This window comes from Squalius cephalus, assembly GCF_949319135.1.
Source record: "Squalius cephalus genome assembly, chromosome: 17".
NCBI lineage: Eukaryota > Metazoa > Chordata > Actinopteri > Cypriniformes > Leuciscidae > Squalius > Squalius cephalus.
In genome coordinates this window covers 37,165,296-37,187,893 of record NC_137138.1, presented here as the reverse complement: position 1 = coordinate 37,187,893, position 22,598 = coordinate 37,165,296, and the positions used below count along the sequence as shown (strand labels likewise).

At 40.6% G+C, this 22,598-nt stretch overlaps 1 protein-coding gene across 6 annotated transcripts in view; it reads left to right on the top strand.

Annotated features, from left to right (window-relative positions):
* Nucleotides 1-22,598, top strand: part of LOC307174564 (uncharacterized protein) — a 215,002-nt gene that overhangs the window by 60,298 nt on the left and 132,106 nt on the right. For 5 of the 6 annotated variants that reach the window (XM_079898455.1, XM_079898452.1, XM_079898454.1 and 2 more), the window contains 2 exons: nucleotides 3,352-3,464; nucleotides 3,580-3,655. The exons of the other annotated variant lie outside the window; for it this stretch is intronic. In XM_079898455.1, coding sequence (XP_079754581.1) covers nucleotides 3,375-3,464; nucleotides 3,580-3,655 — 166 coding nt within the window. In that variant the 5' untranslated portion in view covers nucleotides 3,352-3,374. The remainder of the gene's footprint in view (nucleotides 1-3,351; nucleotides 3,465-3,579; nucleotides 3,656-22,598) is intronic. 6 annotated transcript variants of the gene reach the window in all.

Sequence of the window (22,598 nt, the reverse complement as noted above, 5' to 3'; positions counted from 1 at the left end):
GACAAATAAATAAACAATCAACAAGCCAAAATGAAATTGGCTACTTTCAAGCGAAAGTGAAAGTAAGCGGCGTTGGGCTTTGGGCTAACATTACGGCTCACATAACTCTCTAATTAGAATCAAAAAGTTTCAACATTTGCGATGTATTTGGATGGTAAACTATTCTTTATCATAGGCTTTGTACTTCACTCGTGTTCCAAAATCGACGGAAATAGGCTAATTATCACCTTCACATGCGCAAAATGGTACGAATTGTGGCCTACTACTGACTATAAACAGAGCAGTGGATTTTTATATGTTAGGTTGACTAGGCTATTTTATTATTATATTTTATTATGGCTGTAATGAACAGGCTGCGATGTCAAGATTGCAATGGAATATGGTGTGTGTGTGTGTGTCGCGGGTGCGGGCGCGATCGAACAGTAAACATGAAAACAGGCTACTCCGTCATTTTGTTTAGGACATCTACGGATATTATTAGTTTATAGATGTACAATTAAACTTGTTTAAATGTACAGTTTCGTGTTGTTTTGTTTTTAAAAGATATCCTAATACAATAAATGCATTAATCTCTCAACTGGGTATTTATCATTAAAGATATAGAGTTTGGAATCTAGCGGTCAAAATGACTGCTTGCGGCAGTTCTAGTAGTTATGGAATTCTGGCACTTCTAGTGTTAATCCAGAGCCACCTCGAAGCCTTCTTTGCAGCCTCTGTGCTATTGCTGATAGCCCTTCTCCTTCTCTCTCCTGTATTAGTTTTTCTGAAAACTTGTTACTTTGACTTCACTACATTTGAAAGTTGAATATTGCACTTTTTACTCCACTACATTTATGTCAGGTCCTTGAGTAGAAAGTAGTTATGTTATTCAGGGCATGATTTTTTTCTAAAGTGTGATTGGGTGATAGACAGCACATTAGTAATCAACCTTGTATGGTCACGTGTCGTGAAGTTCGGCGATTAGTACGATTTTTCTCTACTGTGCTCTGTGAGAGACAGTATCGTTGTCACAAATAATGGTTTGAAAGTTTTGTCTTCATAGCAAATAAGTATTTCTGTTTTGCTGTTTGTTAAAACAGTTTTGCTGTTGCGCAGTAATACAGTGATGGTTGTGTAGCTGGTCTTTTTTCTGATCAGTCTGTATTTACAAACCACTTGATTCAAATGTGAATGAATGAATACACATATGGCACTTTTTTGCATGGTATGGCTCAGTTCGGCTCGGTACGGTTCGACTCGGCGCGGAACGGTTCGGCTCGCTTCGCTTTTTCACTGCGTGGTACGACTCGACTCGGTACGGCACGGTTCGGTTCGCTTTAGCTCGGTTGCTTTTCCACTGCAGTTAGTTCCACTTCAAATTGGGTGGGTCTGATCGTTATAGTTGCCGTCTCTACTGCCATGACATCATCATATTAAATGCAAATGTTTCATTCCGTGTTCCCCCATCCACTCCTCCGCAACCAACGAGAGGAACGTCTGCACCTCGTCCACTGACCACGATTCAGCCATTTCTTTCTTTGAAGTTTATACTCTTTTTTTTGCAGCAAATACTTTAAAAACAGGTGCTACAGCATTGGCTGTTGTCTACTGGCTATTTTAATCTAGTGGGTTTAGTGTCTCATGACATAAATACTATGACGCTGGTAGTGATGATTCTGTCTGACCTATCAGTGATCTGCAGTGTTTTCACGTCACATTTTAGTATCGGTACGGTACGCTTGGAACCTCAACAGAGGTGGTACCATTTAAAGCGAGCTGAAGCGAGCCGTACCATACCGTACCATGCAGTGGAAAAGCGCCAATAGATGTGTACTTTTGTTGGGGTGGTAGGAGTGTTAAATAAATAAAAAAAATTAAGACTTTTTTGTCAATTCAGTTGTTTAATTTCTATAAATTTTGTAACATTCTAAAAGCTCTTAGTTCCACAGATACTACTAACTGGTAGGTGTATGTACTAGGTTGCTTCAGAGGCATAACTCGAACAATGCAACAATAATACAATGATGCATTGACATTTACTATTTAATTGTGATACTCAAGTCCTTTTGAAAACATGTTCTTCTGTACTTTTACTTACTTTTTAAAACTAAGTAAAAGGTCTAATATTTCTAATATAAGGTCTAATAATAACAAGTGGAGTAATATGTGACCAGTAGTATTTGTACTTTCACTCAAATAAGAAAGTTGTGTACTTTGTTCACCTCTGCCTTTAAAGGAGTACTTCACTTTCAAAAAAAACTTTTGCTGATAATTTACTCACCCCCATGTCATCCAAGATGTCCATGTCTTTCTTTCTTCAGTCGAAAAGAAATTAAGGTTTTTGATGAAAACATTCCTGGATTTTCCCCCATATTATGGACTTCAATGGGACCCAAACGGTTCAAGGTCCAAATGACACGATTTAAACGATACCAGGCGATGAATAAGGGTCTTATCTAGCGAAACAATCGGTCATTTCAAAAATAAATAAATTTTTTTCAGTTTTATAAGTACAAATGCTCGCCTTGCTCTGTTCTTTGATGCGCGTTCGTGACGTCACGTAATACGCAATTATGTTGAAAAGGTCACGCTTGAAAAATTGTCCAGAATTTTTTTTTCTTTTAGGCTTTTTAATATTAAAGCACCCAGGATACGCACACGAAATGGGCATTTTAAATGATAAACTGACACAAATACGTTTGAATATGTGTATATGGTCCTCCTTCTGCACATTTGGAAACACGTCAAGTGTGACCTTTTCAACGTAATTGCGTATTACGTGACATCACGAACACGCATCACAGAACAGATCAAGGCAAGCATTTGTGCTTATAAAACTTAAACTTTTTTATTTTTTAATTGACTGATCATTTCGCTAGATAAGACCCTTATTCATCGTCTGGTATCGTTTAAAGCCCTTTAAAGCTGCTCTGAAACTGTCATTTGGACCTTGAACCGTTTAGGTCCCATTGAAGTCCATAATATGCTTGCTTGATCTATAAAGCTCTTTGGGTCAACTTCTGTTGTTTTTAAATGTGTTAAAAAAATATGACTTGACTCGATCAGAGAAAACAGTTTAAAGAGACTTTTTGAGTCAGCAGGACTCGTCAGTGACATCATAATAACACTATTTAGTTATTTTAAAAATACAGTATTTAAGAATAAATATTACATAGTAATCAAAATAATAATAAATTTAAAGAATAAAGAAAAATGCAGGCAGCCTGTAACTATAAATAATTAGAAAGGAACACTTAAGAAACAACAAACAAAGAACGAGTAACAAATGGTGACAGGGAAAACTAAGCAGAATATGACCATGAAACTAAACAAGACAAGGTCGTGACAGGCATCTCCTTCACATTCAAACAGGTCTCCTGGTTGATGATTCAAAGATGGCGGCACTTTTGACGTACCTGAAGCAGCTGAGCTGCATCTACTGTACATATCTATGGTGGGCGACCCTAGCTGCGGTGAATGCACAGGTAAGTGCTCTCCCTCAGACAAAATGTGCAAGTGTAACCAGATGTGTTTAGTGAGATTAAGTATAAAAAATCTTTGTGGAAGTTTTTATTTTATGAACCATTCCTTCAAAAATAGGAAGTGTTACAACCCAAACCTGATGAACTTCAGATTTTAAATAGAGACACCAGAGGACACCAGAAAAAACTTCCAGGTAAGATTGAAATGTTGTTACAAAATGTCAATGTGCTACAAAAAATATCACTGGACAGATTCCATATCATTTGAAGGAAAAATTGTCTCAGGTTACGTATGTAACCTGGTTCCTTAAAGTCCCTGTAAAGTAAAAATTAAGTACAAAAGTTTGTCACACCACAGAAAAATATGTTATTAGCCATCCAGCCAAATTTGAATGATAAAAAATGCAGCCAAGTAAATTAAATAAGCTATCAAAATATTGAAAAAATGAGCAGTGGTCTCTGCTCTCAAACACTGGGGGCGTGTCCGCTGGCTGCGCTGAAACCACGCCCACTTGCGGGAAAGTTGACTCGCGGGCACGCATTGCCGATCATGGCACCTGCTGTCGGCGTGACGGGAGGATGAAGGCCGAGGCGGGAGATAGTCGGTTCAGCCCCATTCACCAGTAACAGTGGATTATCAGTGAATCCCAGTTGTCTCTGACAAAAGTTTATAAAACTATCCTGTGTAAAATTATCAACATAGAGGCGGGTGTTGGTGGTGATCCTCAGCTCTCCATCAAGGTGGCTCTTCACAAAATTAATCCACCTCTTGTTGATATGATTGTTGTTCAGAAATTTAAATAAGGACACCGATCTGTTTTGTAAGTGATCGCATCCAGGTAATACGCATTTCCGTGACGAAGGCATAGCTAGCTACCAAAACTGTAGGCTGTAGTAACTAATAGTACTGTCAGTAACAGAGCGGTGAACTGATAGGGGAGGGGGGCAGCCACGGTAGCTCTACTACGTCATCGACAGTAGGGGCGGGCCAGGGCAAGGAGCTCAGCGGCTCCAGTGCATCATCTACAGTAGGGGCGGGGCGGGGCCAGGAGCTCGGTAGCTCCAGTGCGTCATCGACAGTAGGGGCGGGGCCAGGAGCTCGGTGGCTCCAGTGCATCATCTAGTAGTAGTAGTAGTAGTAGTCCTTTATTGTCATTGTAACCTGTACAACGAAATTTAAAACTGCCAGACAGTTAAGTGCATCAATAAAACAATATCAATAAAAACATTAATAATCAACACATACTCCCCATCCTACTGGAGATACACACACATACCACCATTCATTCTGTCATAGTTATTGCACAATCTGACTATATGGTATTGTTTTAAGTATGTTTTTTTTATGGCATTGAGGGTGATTATTGCTATTGGATAACAACTGTTTTTAAATCTGTTTGTCCTTGATTTGATTGTCCTGTATCGTCTGCCTGATGGCAACAATTCAAACAAGGAGTGACCGGGATGGAAAGTGTCTCTAATAATGCTCTGAGCTTTTTTAGCACAGCGAGCACTGTGTAGGTCATCCTTTGTAGGGAGGGGGCAACCGACTATCTTCTGGGCCGTGTTAATGACCCGTTGGAAAGCCTTTTTCTGGGCTACTGTGCAGCTGCTAAACCACACACATAGGCAGTATGTTAAGATAGATTCTATGGAGCACCTGTAGAAGGATAACAGCAGTCTCTGAGTGATGTCGTTTCTCCTGAGGACCCTCAGGAAGTTTAGTCGTTGTTGGGCCTTTTTTAGCACCTTCACACTGTTTACGCTCCATGTCAGACCCTCCTCAATGTGCACACCCAGAAAACAGAAGTCCGACACCTGCTCCACCCGATCCCCGCTAATGATGAGTGGTGCGATGTCAGTCTTCTTTTCCCTCCTGTAATCAATCACCAGCTCCTTGGTCTTTACAGTGTTAAGGAGAAGGTTATTCTCCCTACACCACACCAACAGGTGTTTCACCTCCTCTCTGTAAGCTGACTCGTCTGCTCCAGTGATGAGCCCCACAACTGTAGTGTCGTCCGCAAACTTCACTATGATGTTGTTGTGGGTGGTGGAGGTGCAGTCGTGCGTATAAAGAGTGTACAGCAGGGGGCTCAACACACAGCCCTGTGGGGAGCCGGCGCTGAGACTAAGGGCCGTAGATGTGTGATGGCCCACTCTCACCCTCTGGGTGCGACAAGTGAGAAAGCTTTTAATCCACATACAGGTGGGGTATGGAATGCCTAGGTCCATCAGTTTGTTCATCAGTTTTTCAGGAAGGATGGTGTTGAAAGCAGAGCTATAGTCCACAAAGAGCATCCGTACGTAGTTCCCGTGCTGCTCTAGGTGGGACAATGCAGCATGAAGGGCTGTAGCTACGGCGTCCTCTGTGGATCTATTAGCTCTGTATGCAAACTGGTGTGGGTCCGGGCTTTTTGGCAGGCATGATGTAATGTGACCCCGGACCAGCTTTTCAAAGCATTTCATCACCACTGGGGTGAGTGCAACTGGCCAGCAGTCGTTGAGGTTGGAAATATGAGGTTTTTCAGGCAGGGGGACGATGGTGGAGGACTTCAGTCATGGTGGGACTGTGGACTCAGCCAGGGACTGGTTGAAAATCCTCATAAAGATTCCAGCCAGCTGATCCGCACAGTCTTTTAGAACACGCCCAGAGATGCCATCTGGCCCAGCAGCCTTCTTCAGGTCCACGGCCTGCAGTGTGCGCCTTACCTCATGCTCAGTGAAGGTGAAGTTGCTGTGGACCGTGAGGTGTGGTGTCGCTGCCATACTTGGTTCCACCTCAAAGCGGGAAAAGAAAGTGTTCAGTTCCTCTGCCAGTGTAAACATATCCAAGGTCTTAATGTAAACATGTAAACATCTCCAGGTCTTAATGTAAAAACACATCCTAGTTGGTCCTATCAAAACAGTCCTGCAGCCGGTGGATGGCTCCATCAGGCCAGATTGTAATAGTTTTTGTGATGTTGGGTGTACTTTTCCTGAGGGGGGCATATGCAGGAATTAACAGCAAAGACAAATGGTCAGACTGGCCCAGGTGAGGTAGTGGTTTAGCCCTATAACCAAGTTTGATATTAGAGTAAACCTTATCCAGAGTTTTATTTCCTCTAGTTGTGCATTTAACATGTTGATAGAAATGAGAGAGTACTGATTTCAAGTCTGCGTGATTGAAATTCCCTGCTATAATGTGTACAGCGTCAGGATATTTACTCTGTTGGCTAGTAATGCTGCTATGCAAATGACTGCTAGCCATTTTAGCATTAGCGTCCGGTGGTATGTAAACAGCTGTTATCATGACAACAGAAAACTCTCTCGGGAGGTAAATGGGTCTGCATTTCACAGACACATACTCCAAGTTCGGGGAGCAGTGACTGTCCACAGTTACTGTGTTAGTACACCAGTTGTTATTCACGTACACACACAGCCCCCCTCCTCTGCGCTTATCGGAGCTCTGCGTCCTGTCCTGTCGCTGCCCGGTGTAGCCTGTTAGCTCCATCGCCGAGTCCGGGATAAGTGGGTGAAGCCAGGTCTCCGTGAAAAGCAGAATACAGCAATCTTTTACGGTGTTGTTGGTTGCAATCTGTAGCCTCAGATCATCCATTTTGTTGACAAGTGATCGAGCATTAGCGAGAAACAGGCTAGGAAGCGGAGGTTTAAGTGGCTGCCTCCGTAGCCTGGCGAGTGGGCCAGCCCTGCAGCCCCGCTTCTGCCTCCTCTCTCGATGCCGCCTTCGCCTCTTTCAGGCGGGGATGATAATCCACGAGAATAGAATAGAATAGAATAGAATGAGGCATTTATATAGCGCTTTCATATGTACTACTGTACACCCAAAGCGCTTTACAATCATATCAGGGGTCTCTCCTCAACCACCACCAGTGTGCAGCATCCACTTGGATGAGGAGCCGGGGTGCCGTGCTATCTCCTCCGGTATATTGTGTGTGTAGAGAAACTTGGCTGTAATATTCTGTTCATAACAGACTCCTATCTTAAGGAGATCGTGCCGACCGTAGATGTTATTGGCCTGACAGAAAACACTCAGGACATATATAAACACACAAAAAAACCCGCAAACTGTAGCACCAACTGAGAGAGCACCAAGCCGCAGCATCTATGTGCGCCGCCATCTTGTGTCTTTGCTCCACTGGAAACTAAGCGAAAAGGGCGGGCCAGGGCAAGGAGCTCAGCGGCTCCAGTGCATCATCTACAGTAGGGGCGGGGCCAGGAGCTCGGTAGCTCTACTGTGTCATCGACAGTAGGGGCGGAGCAGGGCCAGGAGCTTGGTGGCTCCAGTGCGCCATCGACAGTAGGGGCGGAGCAGGGCCAGGAGCTCGGTAGCTCTACTGTGTCATCGACAGTAGGGGCGGAGCAGGGCCAGGAGCTCGGTAGCTCTACTGTGTCATCGACAGTAGGGGCGGAGCAGGGCCAGGAGCTCGGTAGCTCTGCTGTGTCATCGACAGTAGGGGCGGAGCAGGGCCAGGAGCTCGGTAGCTCTGCTGTGTCATCGACAGTAGGGGCGGAGCAGGGCCAGGAGCTCGATAGCTCTACTGTGTCATCGACAGTAGGGGCGGAGCAGGGTCAGGAGCTCAGCGGCTCCAGTGCATCGTCAAGGTAAACCCTGAAGGACCTGCGACCCTGAGGTTGAACCCATGTCCAGACTGTAAATGAGGTCTGCAGGAGGAGCTGCAGGTCAGAGCAATGAGTGTGCAGAAAGGAGGTGTGTTTTGGAGGTGTGAATTGCAACAACAGAAACTAAACCTGCCGCACACCTTGGCCGACAGTTTCACGACCAATAATAAAGACCCTTCTCCGGGACCCGATTCGGCATGACCCAACCTTTCATAATGCTCAATACTCCAACCGGCATATATCCACACTTGCAAAAAAATGGGAGAATGTACACCACTGGCCCAACATAAATCTTTGGAGCTTGGACTGGATATAGTAGATGCAGCCTCTCTATTGCTACCGTGATTCATGCGGCGAAGGGAAGTACGATGGGGTGGCCGGTCACAGGAGGTGTGCAAAATAGCTCTGATCATACCTGGGGCAAAGTCTAAGCAGGAGGAAGCTACTGATAGGGCCTGCAGATCTCCTAGTCTTTTGAACAATGCAAATAGTAGAGCCACCATAAGTCAAGTCAAGTCACATTTATTGTATGTGTATATTAAGTAATATAAGTATATTAAAATCACCAACAATTAGTACTTTATCTGCAGCCAGTACTAACTCTGATAGAAAATTAGCAAATTCTTTGATTAAGTCTGTATGGTGGCCTGTATACAGTAGCTAGCACAAATGTCAAGCATGATTTATCATTAACACTTGAGCTCTAGAAACTTACTGTTATACAGTAGGGGTGCTATTACACATCTTCTGAAAGAGTACTGAATCTCTTGATCAAAACACAGGTGAAACAGTAGCAGAAACAAACAATATCACATGTAAGGAGATGCATATGTAAAATAATGCAATCATCAACATAAAACATCATTTAAATCAAAACTGCCTAATGTTAACGAATGAAATGTCGACCCAGGAGAGGCTATAGGACTGTGCAAACATTAGGGGTGTTGATGGACTCTATCTACTCCATCTATGTTTTGATCATCGTTCTGAATTAGATCCAGACGTAGTCCTTGACAAAATGCCTCGGTTACGACTGTAGAAGTATGTCAGGGTGACGCAGCATCTTGTTCCCTCTTCAGGGAGCCGAGGTTATAGTTAAAACCGAGGCATTCCCTTTCAAGGGAACTTGCGCTGTGCCGAGATTGACGCTATGGGAACATCTAAACCAACGCTACCATAGTGACTAGTGACTGTCTTGTGTGAAATCAGGCGAGCACAATGAAGACAGAATCATCTGGGACCTAGGGGTAAATCTAGGTTGTAAACCTGACGAATGTGATAAGAGATAAAAAGCCCCAAAAGATTTGCATTTGAATGGTCATAACTCCCAGCCCCAATCGCCCAAAAACAACTTGATGGTCTCATTCAACAGGGCTCCTCAAGCACTATCTATGCTCTGAGTTTCAGAACTTTTCGCCTTCTGGTTCCCGGATTATAAGTGAAAAACCAAATTCCCATTCATTAATTCATTCAATCACTTCAACTGTAAGTTAGAAGCTATAATATCTCTGTCCACTAGAGGGAGCAGCAACATTACGCATGACCTTTTCATTAGTTTTCAGTATTGGGAAACAAACAAATGTTTTAAAAAGCAATCTTTTTTCTTTTCTTTTTTATATTATTAGATCACAAATGAATACCAATAGACCAATAAATACATTTTCTCAATAACATATCCTAAAACATTAAAAAGAATTGTGTGTGTGTGTGTGTGTGTAAGCATGCATTATTGACTTAACATGGAAAAACTGGTTTGCTTTAGTGCAGAAAACTGGTGAAAATCATGAAGTTTAAAGTGAAAGTGAGCAAATAAGTGGTCTTCTACTGCCCTCTGCTGGCCATTCTAATGATTAATGAAGTCTTTTCACATGTGCTTTTCACATGTGCTCACATTCATATTTATACTCTAAAAATAACTTGTATAACAATAACTATTATAACACAATCATATTTTGTCAGTGTTTATCACTTCATTGGCACTGACACTACACATAATTGCTAGTAATGTGGTAAATCATGGTAAATCACACTAGAAACATGGTAAATCATAGTAAATAATACTAGAATTTGGTGTATCAAGGTAAATCATGCTAGAATCCTGGCAAATCATTCTAGAACGTGGTATATCATGGTAAATCATGCTAGAACAGGGTAAATCATGGTAAACTGATAAATCATGATAAACTATGGTAAACCATGCTAGAATCACAGTAAACAATGGTAAATCATTCTAGAATGTAGTATATCATGGTAAATCATGCTAGAATATGGTAAATCAAGGTAAACTAAGATAAAAGCATGGTAAACTATGTAAATCATGCTAGAATCATGGTAAATTGTTGTGGGAGGGGCCTATTTTACGAAAATGGCTATAACTCAAGAAGTAAATGAGATATATTCACCTAACTCAGTACACATGTGTATGGGTTAAATTTTATGGAGATCAGGGGCTCGTTCTTCGTACGTCGCTAACTCAGTTAGCTGGATTTGATTGTTGACGATTTGGCATGATCTTGGATTGTTTGGTTCTTCGAAGCTCATCCCGGACTTGCTGTCATAGCAACAGGTGCGCAAACTTAAACCTGCTCGCGAGCAGCTTATTTCATGTTAACAGGATTAGACTGCGGCTCATAAACGGAGCTGATACGGGAAGTCCAGCGCGATAGTGCACTTTCTGATATATATATATATATATCAGAAAATATATATATATATTCTCGTGACTCGTGAGATTGTCGTTTAGTTATTAATTTGTTGGAAACGCACATTTATTTTCGACTTGTCGGAGTCGGGCTTTGACTACAGCACAAACTGTACACTAAGATTATTTGCGAGCGTCTCTTTCCTTTACACTATTGGAGATGCGGATAACTTGATGGAAAGTGCTGTCTGTCGTGTCATTCGGAGTTTACCTGGGGCTTTTAGGTTTTAAAAACAGTTTTATTTTTATTTTTTGTGGCATTTCCAAGCCACTTTAGACCAAAAGTTGTAAAGCAGTTTTTTTAAGCAGTTTTTTATTTTTTTATTTATTAGACTATTTAAATATTTTTTTATGAAGATCATGCAATCATGACCATGCTGATTACAGTATATGTCACTCAGGCTTATGCTAGACCATAGACTGCCATCAAGGCCTCAATGAAGGGGATTATGTGAACAGAAAGGGGGTTCCCAATGTAAATGTGCAGAATTACTATTGTGATTCTTAATATTCCAGATTAATAGCCTACTATTATATCAAATAAAAAAAGGCAGTTGACAAATCTTCCATAGGCTATCCAATCTTCCATATTACAAATGTGAAAGCAAAATGGCCAGGATCTGTGCATGACTTAAGAATTTGCAGAGATTCACATTTATGCACATTATTTGAAAAGTGGTAAGAAAAGTTCCACAATTAAATATCAAGCTCACTGTATTACATACATTTATGCTGATCCTAACAGAACTGCATTTTTTCATAGGTGATTATGACATGTTCCTGCCTGCAGACCTTTAATGACCCCATTCCCTGACCCAAACCAGTTACAATGCAGCTCTATAGGACAAGGGCACACAATGAAATGAACTTTGGCTAACTAAAGGGAATATATCAGTGTCTGAAAAGTCTGAGGGTTGCACACCTGACAGGGCCTGTGACGTTGCTGCATGTGCCATATTACACAACATTGCCACAAAAAAAAAAAACACTTTTCATTAAATGTTTAATAAAAGACAAATATGCTTAGTTCCTTGAGTTTTATTTCAATTGTTCTTTGTAAAGAAAAGCCAGTGGATTTCAATTGTTCTTTGTAAAGAGAAGCCAGTGGTCAAGTGCCTGCAACAAGAGATATTAGACACATGTCTCATGCAACAAATAAAAAGGAAAAATTGTCTATCCACTGCCCACCTGTAGGCCTGTGTCTCCTTTGTCTGTGCAGACTCTTCTGTAGGCCTTTGTGTAGATGTGGAATCCTGCAACTTATTGCAGCCATGAAGCATACAAGTATAAATTAAGTAAAGTTATTTATGCACTTGCAGGTAGGCTAGTTCCTCGATATGGCAGGTATCTGAGAGGGTTTTTCACTGTCCAGTGCAATGGAAACAAATGGACATTACAAAGTCTTACTTTCTTTAGAAAATGTCCATTTAAGTTAACAAGTGTTGGTGTATTATGTAAAAGTGCACAAAAGAGGAAAACACAATGTCATTACAATGAACTACACTTGGGAAAAATGTGATCAATAACTCTGTTTGAACTCTTCTTCAATAAATAGTTTTACATTAAAGGAGCTGTATGTAAGAAATGTATTTCAATTAATCATAAAATGGCCCTGATATGTCACTAGACATTAAGAAATTATGTTCATTTCAAATACTTATATCACTGACAACAGTAGTACGGCCAGGATATTGTCATTTAAAAAGTGAAGTTGCAGCCCTCAACTGATGTTGATGTTGTCATGTTGTGTTTTGGCCTGAAGCCCCACCCTCCACCTATCTACCAATCACGAAGTCAGTAGTGTTTTGGCATCCGGGTTGCCAGCTCTGCTCTAGTTACCACAGCTATAGCAGCCTACGTTCCTGCTGGATCCTGTAACATATCTGGCAACCTTGAGTCAGGGGGGAGGGGGAGGGGATACAGTGATTGCAGTACCAGTTATGGCCACAATCTTACATACAGCTCCTTTAACATTAACATAATTAAGTTTATCAGTTTTCACTTTCACAAATCAAAGCAATTCATCATTGCTCAAGATTTAACAGTTGAAATGACTATACAGCCTTAATTTAACGCAGCAAAAAAAAATTACAGTATAGGCTACTAAGATCTTTTCTTTTTCTCAGCCTTTTTCTTGGTTGCTTTTATAAACAGACAACCATTTATTTAACAGTGCCTTTTATAGAAGAGAAGAGACTATAATATAACAAAAAATACCATTATGTAGAATATTTTGTACTTCACTTTTATTTGTTCCCATGTTCTAGTGTGGTGACTCTGACATTACAATGAACAAAATATTTATGAAATTATTAAAATGCAAAAATATAGGCTAATAAGTGATAAAAACATCTAACATGGCCACTTCTAATGGATTTAAATGGTCTGCTACTTTTTGCCAGCGCTCTCTCCTGGCTTTTGCAGACTTTGAGGTGTTCCCTGGCGTTTTTTTGATTAAACATTAAAATTCAGAATAAACTTCGACTATCTTGCTCTGCTGAGGAGAAATACTGAGCGCGCTCTTTGGCCACGCTGAGCAGCCAATGGCAGCGTTGCTGATCAATGTTTCTACTATAGATACATATCCCCTTTTAAGCCGGCGCGTGAACGTGCAGTTATCTTAGATAACTCAATCCAGCTATACTAATCATATACGGCAGGTGAGTTCGAAGAACCCAATTAGCCGGATCATGATTAGCACGATGAAATCATCTTGGATGTCTCATTTGATCTCGGATGTTTTAAGCAACGTACGAAGAACAAGCCCCTGACCATAGGTGGCACTATAACTGTTAAAAAGCTTTAAAACCATATATTTCCCATGGTAAACTGCCTGTATTGGCAGTAAATGTTCTTTTCCATCTATTATGTCAGTGGTTAGATGCTTGCTAAATAAATCCTAATAACTTTTGATGCTTTTGTAATTAAAACTGCTTGAACCCCGATAAATGCTGCTTGCAGCTTTAATTATTATTATTATTATTATTATTATTATTATTATTATTATTATTATTATTATTATTATTATAGGGCTGGGCGATATGGATTTTTTTTTTTTATCACGATATGTTTTTCCATATTGATAGATCTCGATTCTTATCACAATATGTAGTTTTTGCAGATGCTGTTAATGTAAGGGACATCCTGAAGCTTGAAAAAACAAGAGATTCACTGAAACTTTGGAATAAAGTTGGATAAGTGGATAAGACACATGCCTTTGGTGTGAGAGACCCGGGTTCGAATCCACTGTGAGACACCAATGTGCCCCTGAGCAAGACACTTAACCCCTAGTTGCTCCAGAGGCGTGCGACCTCTGACATATATAGCAATTGTAAGTCGCTTTGGATAAAAGCGTCAGCTAAATGAATAAATGTAAATGTAAAAATAAAAGGTTGTGCACATCATTTGTAATTGCAAACATGAGTCATCTCCCTTTATACAATAATACAAACTTTTACTTATTGAAACATTGTATATAAACTAACAGCTGTGACAACTATCACATTAAATTGCTTTGGCTGGACAGTGAACATCTCATGTACAAAAAGAGTAAACATGGCACAAATACTACCTGAAAGATTAAGGTAGATCTCTAGAATTGTTTTATAACTAGAATGAAATCTGAGCCAAAATTGCACAAATATGTAAAACCGTATATCCGTCCTTCGGATGAGACGTAAAACCGAGTTCCTGACTCTCTGTGGTCATTAAAAATCCCAGGATGTCTTTCGAAAGAGTAGGGGTGTAACCCCGGCATCCTGGCCAAATTTGCCCAGTGGCCTCTGTCCATCACGGCCTACTAATCATCCCCATATACTGATTGGCTTTATCGTTGTCTCCTCTCCACCAGTAAGCTGGTGTGTGGTGGGCGTTCTGGCGCAATATGGCTGCCGTCGCATCATCCAGGTGGATGCTGCACATTGGTGGTGGTTGAGGAGATTCCCCCTTCAATGTAAAGTGCTTTGAGTGCCGAGAAAAGCGCTATATAAATGTAATGAATTATTATTATTATTATTATTATTATTATTAAAACACCATAAACCAAGGGCTGGGCGATATATCGCATAACATTGTAAGGCACATCTCGTCAGTAAAACCGGTTCCTTGATTAGTAGTAAATCGCCATCACCTGCTTTCAGATGGAGCGGCATTTACAACACAGAGCCGTAGTTAACTGACAAGCTGAGCCATATCGCATTAATTATCATGGACGTATCACCTGCGATAATTAATGCGATATGGCTCAGTTTTTAGAAAGAATCGTGGCGAATTCACCGTTTGCGTGTAAACGAAGGGCACAAACGAAGGAAAATGTCTCCGTTTTTCAAAATAGCCATGTACGTGTAAACGGGGCCTGAGACTAGAACTCGCTGGAGACTGCTGTGCCCCGAAGCACCCGAGGTGGTGGGGTTGGCAGAACGACCACTGAAGGCACCGAATAATGAGGTATTATCCATTTCCCATCATTTAGTTCCTCAGAATTAAATGCAGCCGAAGATCAACCAGACAAGTAAAGGCTGTCCGAATGAAAGGCTTAATAGTATATTATTTATACAAATATTTGTATAGATTTTTCCGTTTTTGCAACAATCACTACCACACAGAAACACATACAACATTAATTCCAGATCCACATGCATATTCACATCCTAACACGTAAACATACACACCCCTACAGCAAAGGGAAAAGGGTGAGGGTATACAAAAATAGTAATAATAATGATAACAAAAAAAAATCTTAAATAATAATAATAATAATAATAATAAATAAGAAAATATAATAATAGTAATGATTATACTATACTGGACAATATAGATTCAAAATAAGATAAAAAGGGCTGCCAGACCCCATAAAACTTTGCAGAGGAACCTCGAATAGTAAATTTAAGATGCTCAAGTTTGAGACACAACATCACCTCTGTCACCCAGCATTTGTAAGATGATGGCATTGCCTTTGTCCAACTGAGAAGAATCAGTTTTCTGAGCTCTATCTGATTCCCTGTTTGCTGCATTTCTTCTGGCACTACCCAGAGGATTGGTCAGAGGATTGGGATCAAGATCTTTGTTGCATATAAATTAAAACTTTCTGAAAATTTCTGTCCAGAATTTTATTGATCTGGGGCATCCCCAGAACATGTGACTCAGGTCTGCTGGTTCCAGACTACATCTGTGGCATATTGCATCTGACCGTGGGTACATTTTAGCCAGCTTGCTCCTAGAAAGATGGAGCCTGTAAAGTACCTTAAATTGCAAAAGCCTGTGTCTAATGCATACCAAAGATGGTTGCACACATATTATTGCCCACTACCAAGCTAAATCCGATATTTCTGCTCCCAGCTCCTCCTCCCACTGCCTCTTTATACGATCAAGAGATGGGGAAGCGATTCTTTGGATGTTCTCATATATGATAGACACCATACCCCTAAGAGAAGTCCATATTTAAAGTTTATATTTCCATATTTAATCCAGTGTTGGAAAGTTTTCTTTCATCGAAGCAGAGACCAGGAGACTTGAGATGGATCTTATAAGCAGAAGAGATTTATTCTTCCAAGTCTGTAGTCTGTAGTTCATCATCATCAAGACTAACTAATGCCGAGTTCAGACTGCATGATTTTAGCCCCGATTTTGGCTCGCTGACAGGTTTTGAGAAATCGCAGACAAATGCCCGAAATCACAGGCAAATCGGTGCTCGTTCACGCGAGTGACAATCACGCAGTGTGAATAAGCAAAGACGTGATCTGAGAGAATCACCGACGAGTCGCCGACGCCCGTGAGATATTTGGCATGCTGAATATCTGGACCTGTCGGCGATTCACAATCCTGCTGTGTGAAAGTGTTCTGACTCAAAACTACATCGGCGATGACCGACAGCCAATGAGAGAGCCAGATACAGAGCAGCGGGGAGTTCGGGGAGGAGTTATTGACCAGAATATCAGTATTTTAATAGATATATTTACAATTATATCAAACAGAAACAAAGCACAAACATTTGCTTGACCAGCAGCAACAGCAGCACATTGCAACATTATTTATTTACCCCCAACTCTCATTGCAGAACACACAGTCCTTGCTCCCCTTGTCTTCCCAGCCATTTCCTCATACATAATATGTTTTTCTTTTTCTCCTGTTCGCTGCAAATCAGTGCACAGACTATTTGGATCGCAAGCTTCTTGCAGGTTATAATTTTAATAACAATTTCAGTCTCGTGCGAGAACTGCGGTCTTACGCACACAGGATTTTGCGCTATTTCCTTATCACTTCTCGCGTGTGTTTGGTTGTGAAACGTAGTTTGCGGGCCAGACAGGAGTTGTCGGCGATTCTTCCTCCTGAAAGTCATGCAGAGTGAAACCTCCTGTCGCCGATGCATCGTGCAGTGTGAACACACCAGCAACTGAATGTTACCCCAGATAGTCACGCAGTGTGAAAAGAACAGTGACCCGACTACTTTGAAAATTGTGCAGTCTGAACTTGGCATAAGGGAACTTTACATGGTATTTTTATATACATTCCCAGGGGGAGGGATTACATAGAGGGGGAGACAAATCAAGACAAAGCATAGGCATGATTTGATTCAATCAATTCAAAACCAGTTTGGCAGGTTATCCGGCTTGCTCAAGAGAGACAGATCCAATCAGCCTGACGGTATTACCCATACCTTCACATGACCACAGTGACAAAAGCACAGCTGTACATTGAGCTTACTGGTCAGGAAATGCATAAGGACAAAGGGTGAGAGTCTCAGGAACCGACTCATTTAGAGAAACAGGACTGGCCGGAATCTCTAGATATAATCACCATAACCGCTGCTAAACTTTTTCAGTCTATATTGGAATCTAAATCAAAACCTCAAATGCTAAAATTAGTATTCTTTACTGTGATGTTATGTAAGGAAGCATATCTGAAATAGATTCTTAAAATTTGTAACCCTTCACCAGCCACCCTCTGGCTTGTTCAAAGAAGGAGAGAAATGTTTTTTCATGAAACTATAGATACCTTAAGGAATTGGACTGAGAGCAGATTTTGAGATCCCCCTTAGTTGCTGAAATGAAATAAACACACCGTCTTTAAAAAGGTCCTTAACACACTTGACTCCATTTCTTTAAAACTATGTCCATTTCTTTAAAAATATGTCCATTTCTTTAAAAAAATACATGTCTATAAATTTCAGCCATAAAAACATTTCAATTTGATACATTTCAAATCTTCAATATTCGTTTAAAAAAAATCTAATTCAGAACTATTTAAAGGGGGGGGTGAAACACTAATTTTCAGTCAATCTCATGTTAATCTTGAGTACCTATAGAGTAGTATTGCATCCTTCATATCTCCAAAAAGTCTTTAGTTTTATTATATTTTTAAAAGAAAGATAGGCTGTACCGAGTCTTTCCGGAAAAAAACAAGCGGCTGGAGGTGGGCCGTGTGGGCGGAGCTAAAGCTGTGTGCTAACGCGCCGAGCTAACAACAACACACAAAGACATTTGAAGCAGTTTTACTCACTGCCTGCGGTTCCAACGCACGGCCGCGAACCTTTATCAGGACTGCTCCATCCTTAAGCATTAGATCTGCAAATCCGTCGAAATGCAGGGAACAAACAAGAACACTTGCACAACTCCGTTGATGCTCTGGAAAAACTCCATCCACTGGTCCCTTAACGCCGGGTTCTTTGGGAATCTGTGCATGGTTGTCTTGCCCTGGCAACCAAAAACCCACTTCTTTGGTGACATTGAATTCCCTAAAGCCGAGCAGAGCGTTTTGATGAGGTACTGCTTTGGTTCTCTTCTCTCTCTGGTCTACGAGTGCGCGCGTTCCCGCGCTCTTCCGGGAGAAGTGCCCTTCCGCCCCATCTGACGTCACACAGGCCCATACTCGAAAAAAAAAAAACTTTCCGAAACTTGTGATAAACTTTTTTGGTACAGAAATACTCCTTCAAACGTACAATTTATTTTTTTAAACTTTATCTATGTTTAGCATCGGAATCCAACTCTTTAACAGTGTAAAAAACTCAGTATGCATGAAATAGCATTTCACCCCCTTTAAACTTACCACCTAAAATTCAATTTTGTTAGATTTCACTTGTAAATAATTAAAATTTACACAATTCAAATTCAAATCATATTGTCATATTTTAAGCTCCATAAGAAAGAGGGCAAGAGGGCCTTGTCCCCCTGAAAAGCGGAAAGCATATGTATTTTATACTGTTCGTTCGAATAAATGCTTGAGGGCTGGTATAAATAATTTTAATCCTGAATAGAACATGGGGCGAAACCCAAACCTTCTAAGTGTTGTTAGTAGATAAGCATATTCAATTCTATCAAATGCCTTGTGAGAATCTAGGGATATTAGGATCTCTGGATTAGTATTAACCTTGGGTGAATAAATCCTATTAAGTGTGCAGGGCAACCACCCAGTAGAGCATTACAATAATCTAGCCTTGAGGTCATGAACGCATGAACTAATTGTTCTGCATTTGTCAATGAGAGCATATGACGTAATTTAGATATATTTTTAAGATGGAAAAATGCAGTTTTACAGATACTAGACACGTGACTTTCAAATGAAAGATTGGTATCAAAGAGCACATCCAGGTTCATAACCAACGACGAAGACTTAACAGAGCAGCCATCGAGTGTTAGACAGTATTCTAGATTATTACGTGAGGAAGTTTTTTGTCCAATAATTAGAAACTCTGTTTTTTCAGAATTTAGAAGTAGGAAATTACAAGTCATCCAATTTTTTATATCCGCTATGCATTCTGTTAATTATGTGAATTGATAAGTTTCGTTAGGTTTTGAAGAAATATACAGCTGAGTATCGTCAGCATAACAGTGAAAGCTAATGCCATGTTTCCTAATGATATCTCCTAATGGTAGCATGTACAGAGTTAACAGCAGCGGTCCTAGTACTGAGCCTTGTGGTACGCCATACTGAACTTGTGATCGATGAGACATCTCATCATTTACTGCTACAAACTGATAACAGTCAGATAAGTATGATTTAAACCATGCTAGTGCATTTCCCGTAATGCCAATAATGTTCTAATCTATTTAAAAGAGCGTTGTGGTCAATGGTGTCAAAAGCAGCACTAAGATCGAGTAACACTAATAGAGAGATAAAAACACGATTAGATGATAAGAGCAAATCATTTGTGACTCTAACGAGAGCAGTCTCGGTACTATGGTACGGTCTAAATCCTGACTGGAAATCCTCGCAGATATCATTTCTTTCTAAAAAGAAACACAGTTGTGAGGATACTGCCTTTTCGAGTATCTTTGACAGAAAAGGTAGATTCGAGATCGGCCTGTAATTGACTAATTCAGAAACCTACCTGTTTTCACAGGCTTACAATTGTCCTTGATTTTAATGTTGAATTATCAAATTGGTGGTTCTGATGTAAACTCCCTTTATCATTTGTTTTGCGGTCGGTTTCTGTTTTTAAGATATTTATTTATCCTGTTGTACAGCACAATGGCCAACTACTGTTGCTTTTATTGTGCTATATAAATAAAAGTTGATTGATTGATTGATAATTCTGTAGGATCAAGTTGCGTTTTTTTAACAAGCGGTTTAATCATAGCCAGCTTAAAGGTTTTTGGTACGTATCCTAGTGACAAATACGAATTAATGATATTAAGAAGAGGATCTATGACCTCTGGAAGCATCTCTTTCAGTAGCTTAGTTGGTATAGGGTCTAACATACATGTTGTAGATTTAGATGATTTACATTTACATTTCTTCATTTAGCAGACGCTTTTGTCACAGGTCGGGGTGGGGCGCCAGCGGGCCGCCCGCCCCTTTGCTTGCATGCCGCCCCTGAGGAGCTGGCCGTGGACACGAAGGGAAAAGGCAGACACAGGTTTCAAAAATAAACAACTCTTTATTAAATAATAAAAACAATCTTAAAAGAAAGCCTCTTCAGCGTTCTCTTCGTGTTTCTCAGCACCTTCAGACAGAGAGAGGAATGAACATAATTCACAGTTTCCGCGTTCTCTTCTTCAGCGTTCTCTTTGCGCATCTCAGCACCAATGCAGCAGGTTCAGGCAGAGAGGAGGTTAAAATGGTGTCTCACCAATACAGCAGGTTCAGGCAGAGAAGAGGTTAATGCAGCTGTACCTTCACAGGGCTCCGGCAGAGGAGAGGTTAATGGACAGCTGTGACTGCGAGTGAACAGCAGAAACAATTCCCACACACTGCAAGGCTTCACTCGTGACACTTTTATCCAAAGCGACTTACAAATGAGAACAATAGAAGCAGTTAAACTAACAGAAGGACAACAAAAATGCAAGTGCTATGACCCCTCTCAGTTAAGTCTAACGCAATTATTTTTTTATTTTTTTTGTTATAGAACAGAATAGAAAAGAGTAGTAGAGAAAGTGTTAGTATTACTGGATCAAGTGCTGTCGAAAAAGAAGCGTCTTCAGCCGTTTCTTAAAAGTACCTAAGGAATCAGCCACTCTGGTTAGGGTTAGGCAGATCATTCCACCAGCAGGGAACAGTCAAGGTAAAGGTCCGAGAAAGAGACTTTGTGCCTCTTTGAGATGGCACCATTAGACGCCGTTCACTTGCAGAGCGCAAGTTCCTGGATGACACATAAGTCTGAAGTAAAGAGTTAAAGTAAAAGGGAGCAGAACCAGTGGTTGTTCTGTAGGCAAACGTCAGTGACTTGAATTTGATGCGAGCAGCAACTGGCAACCAGTGCAGTTTAGTGAGGAGAGGAGTGACGTTTGCTCTCTTCGGTTCATTAAAGACTGCTCTAGCTGCGGCGTTCTGGATCAGTTGCAGAGGTTAGACTGTGCAAGCTGGAAGACCAGCCAGGAGAGAGTTACAATAGTCAAGTCTGGATAAAACAAGCGAGTTTAATGATTTAATGAGTTTAGTAAATTCTTCCTCTTCTATAGCAACGAATGAATACAATTTTTCCTCAGGGAGACTACAATGTTAGATCTAGAGTATGATTACGACGATGAGTAGGTCCTGACACGTGTTGTCTAACTCAAATAGAGTTAAGAATGTCTTTAAATGCCAATCCCAATGCATCTTTTTCATTATCGATGTGTATATTAAAATCACCAACAATTAGTACTTTATCTGCAGCCAATATTAATTCTGATAGAAAGTCCGCAAATTCTTTGATAAAGTCTGTATGGTGCCCTGGTGGCCTGTATACAGTAGCCAGCACAAATCTCAAACGTGATTTATTGTTTACACTATATATTTTACATTAAGCACCAATGCTTCAAAAGAATTATATTTAAAACTTGATTTCTTAGTGGTTTTGAAACTATTACTATAAATTACAGCAACACCTCCCCCTTTGCGTTTCAGACGAGGCTCATGTTTATAACAGTAATCTTGCGGGGTTGATTCATTTAAAGTAATGTAATCGTTTGGTTTTAGCCAGGTTTCTGTCAAACACAGCACATCTAGGTTATTATCTGAAATCATATCGTTAACAACGAGTGCTTTTAAAGTAAGCGATTGAATATTCAGCAACCCAAGCTTTAGCATTTGCTCATCTGTATTATAGCTGTTTTTTATTTGTTGAACATCAATTAAATTTTTAACCTTAGATGGGTTTAAACGTTTTTTTTTTTTGGATTTCCAAGTTCGGGGAACAGACACAGTCTCTATATGATGATATCTAGGTGAAAGAGGCTTTATGTGACCTTGGTGACCTGAGGCCGCTAGCAGACGGTCGGTTTAGCCAGTCTGTCTGCTTCCTGACCTGAGCCCCAGATTGTCATGTTTGAGCTCTAAGACTATGTGCCATATTACTAGAGAGAAGAGCAGCACCATCCCAGGAGGGATGAATACCATCT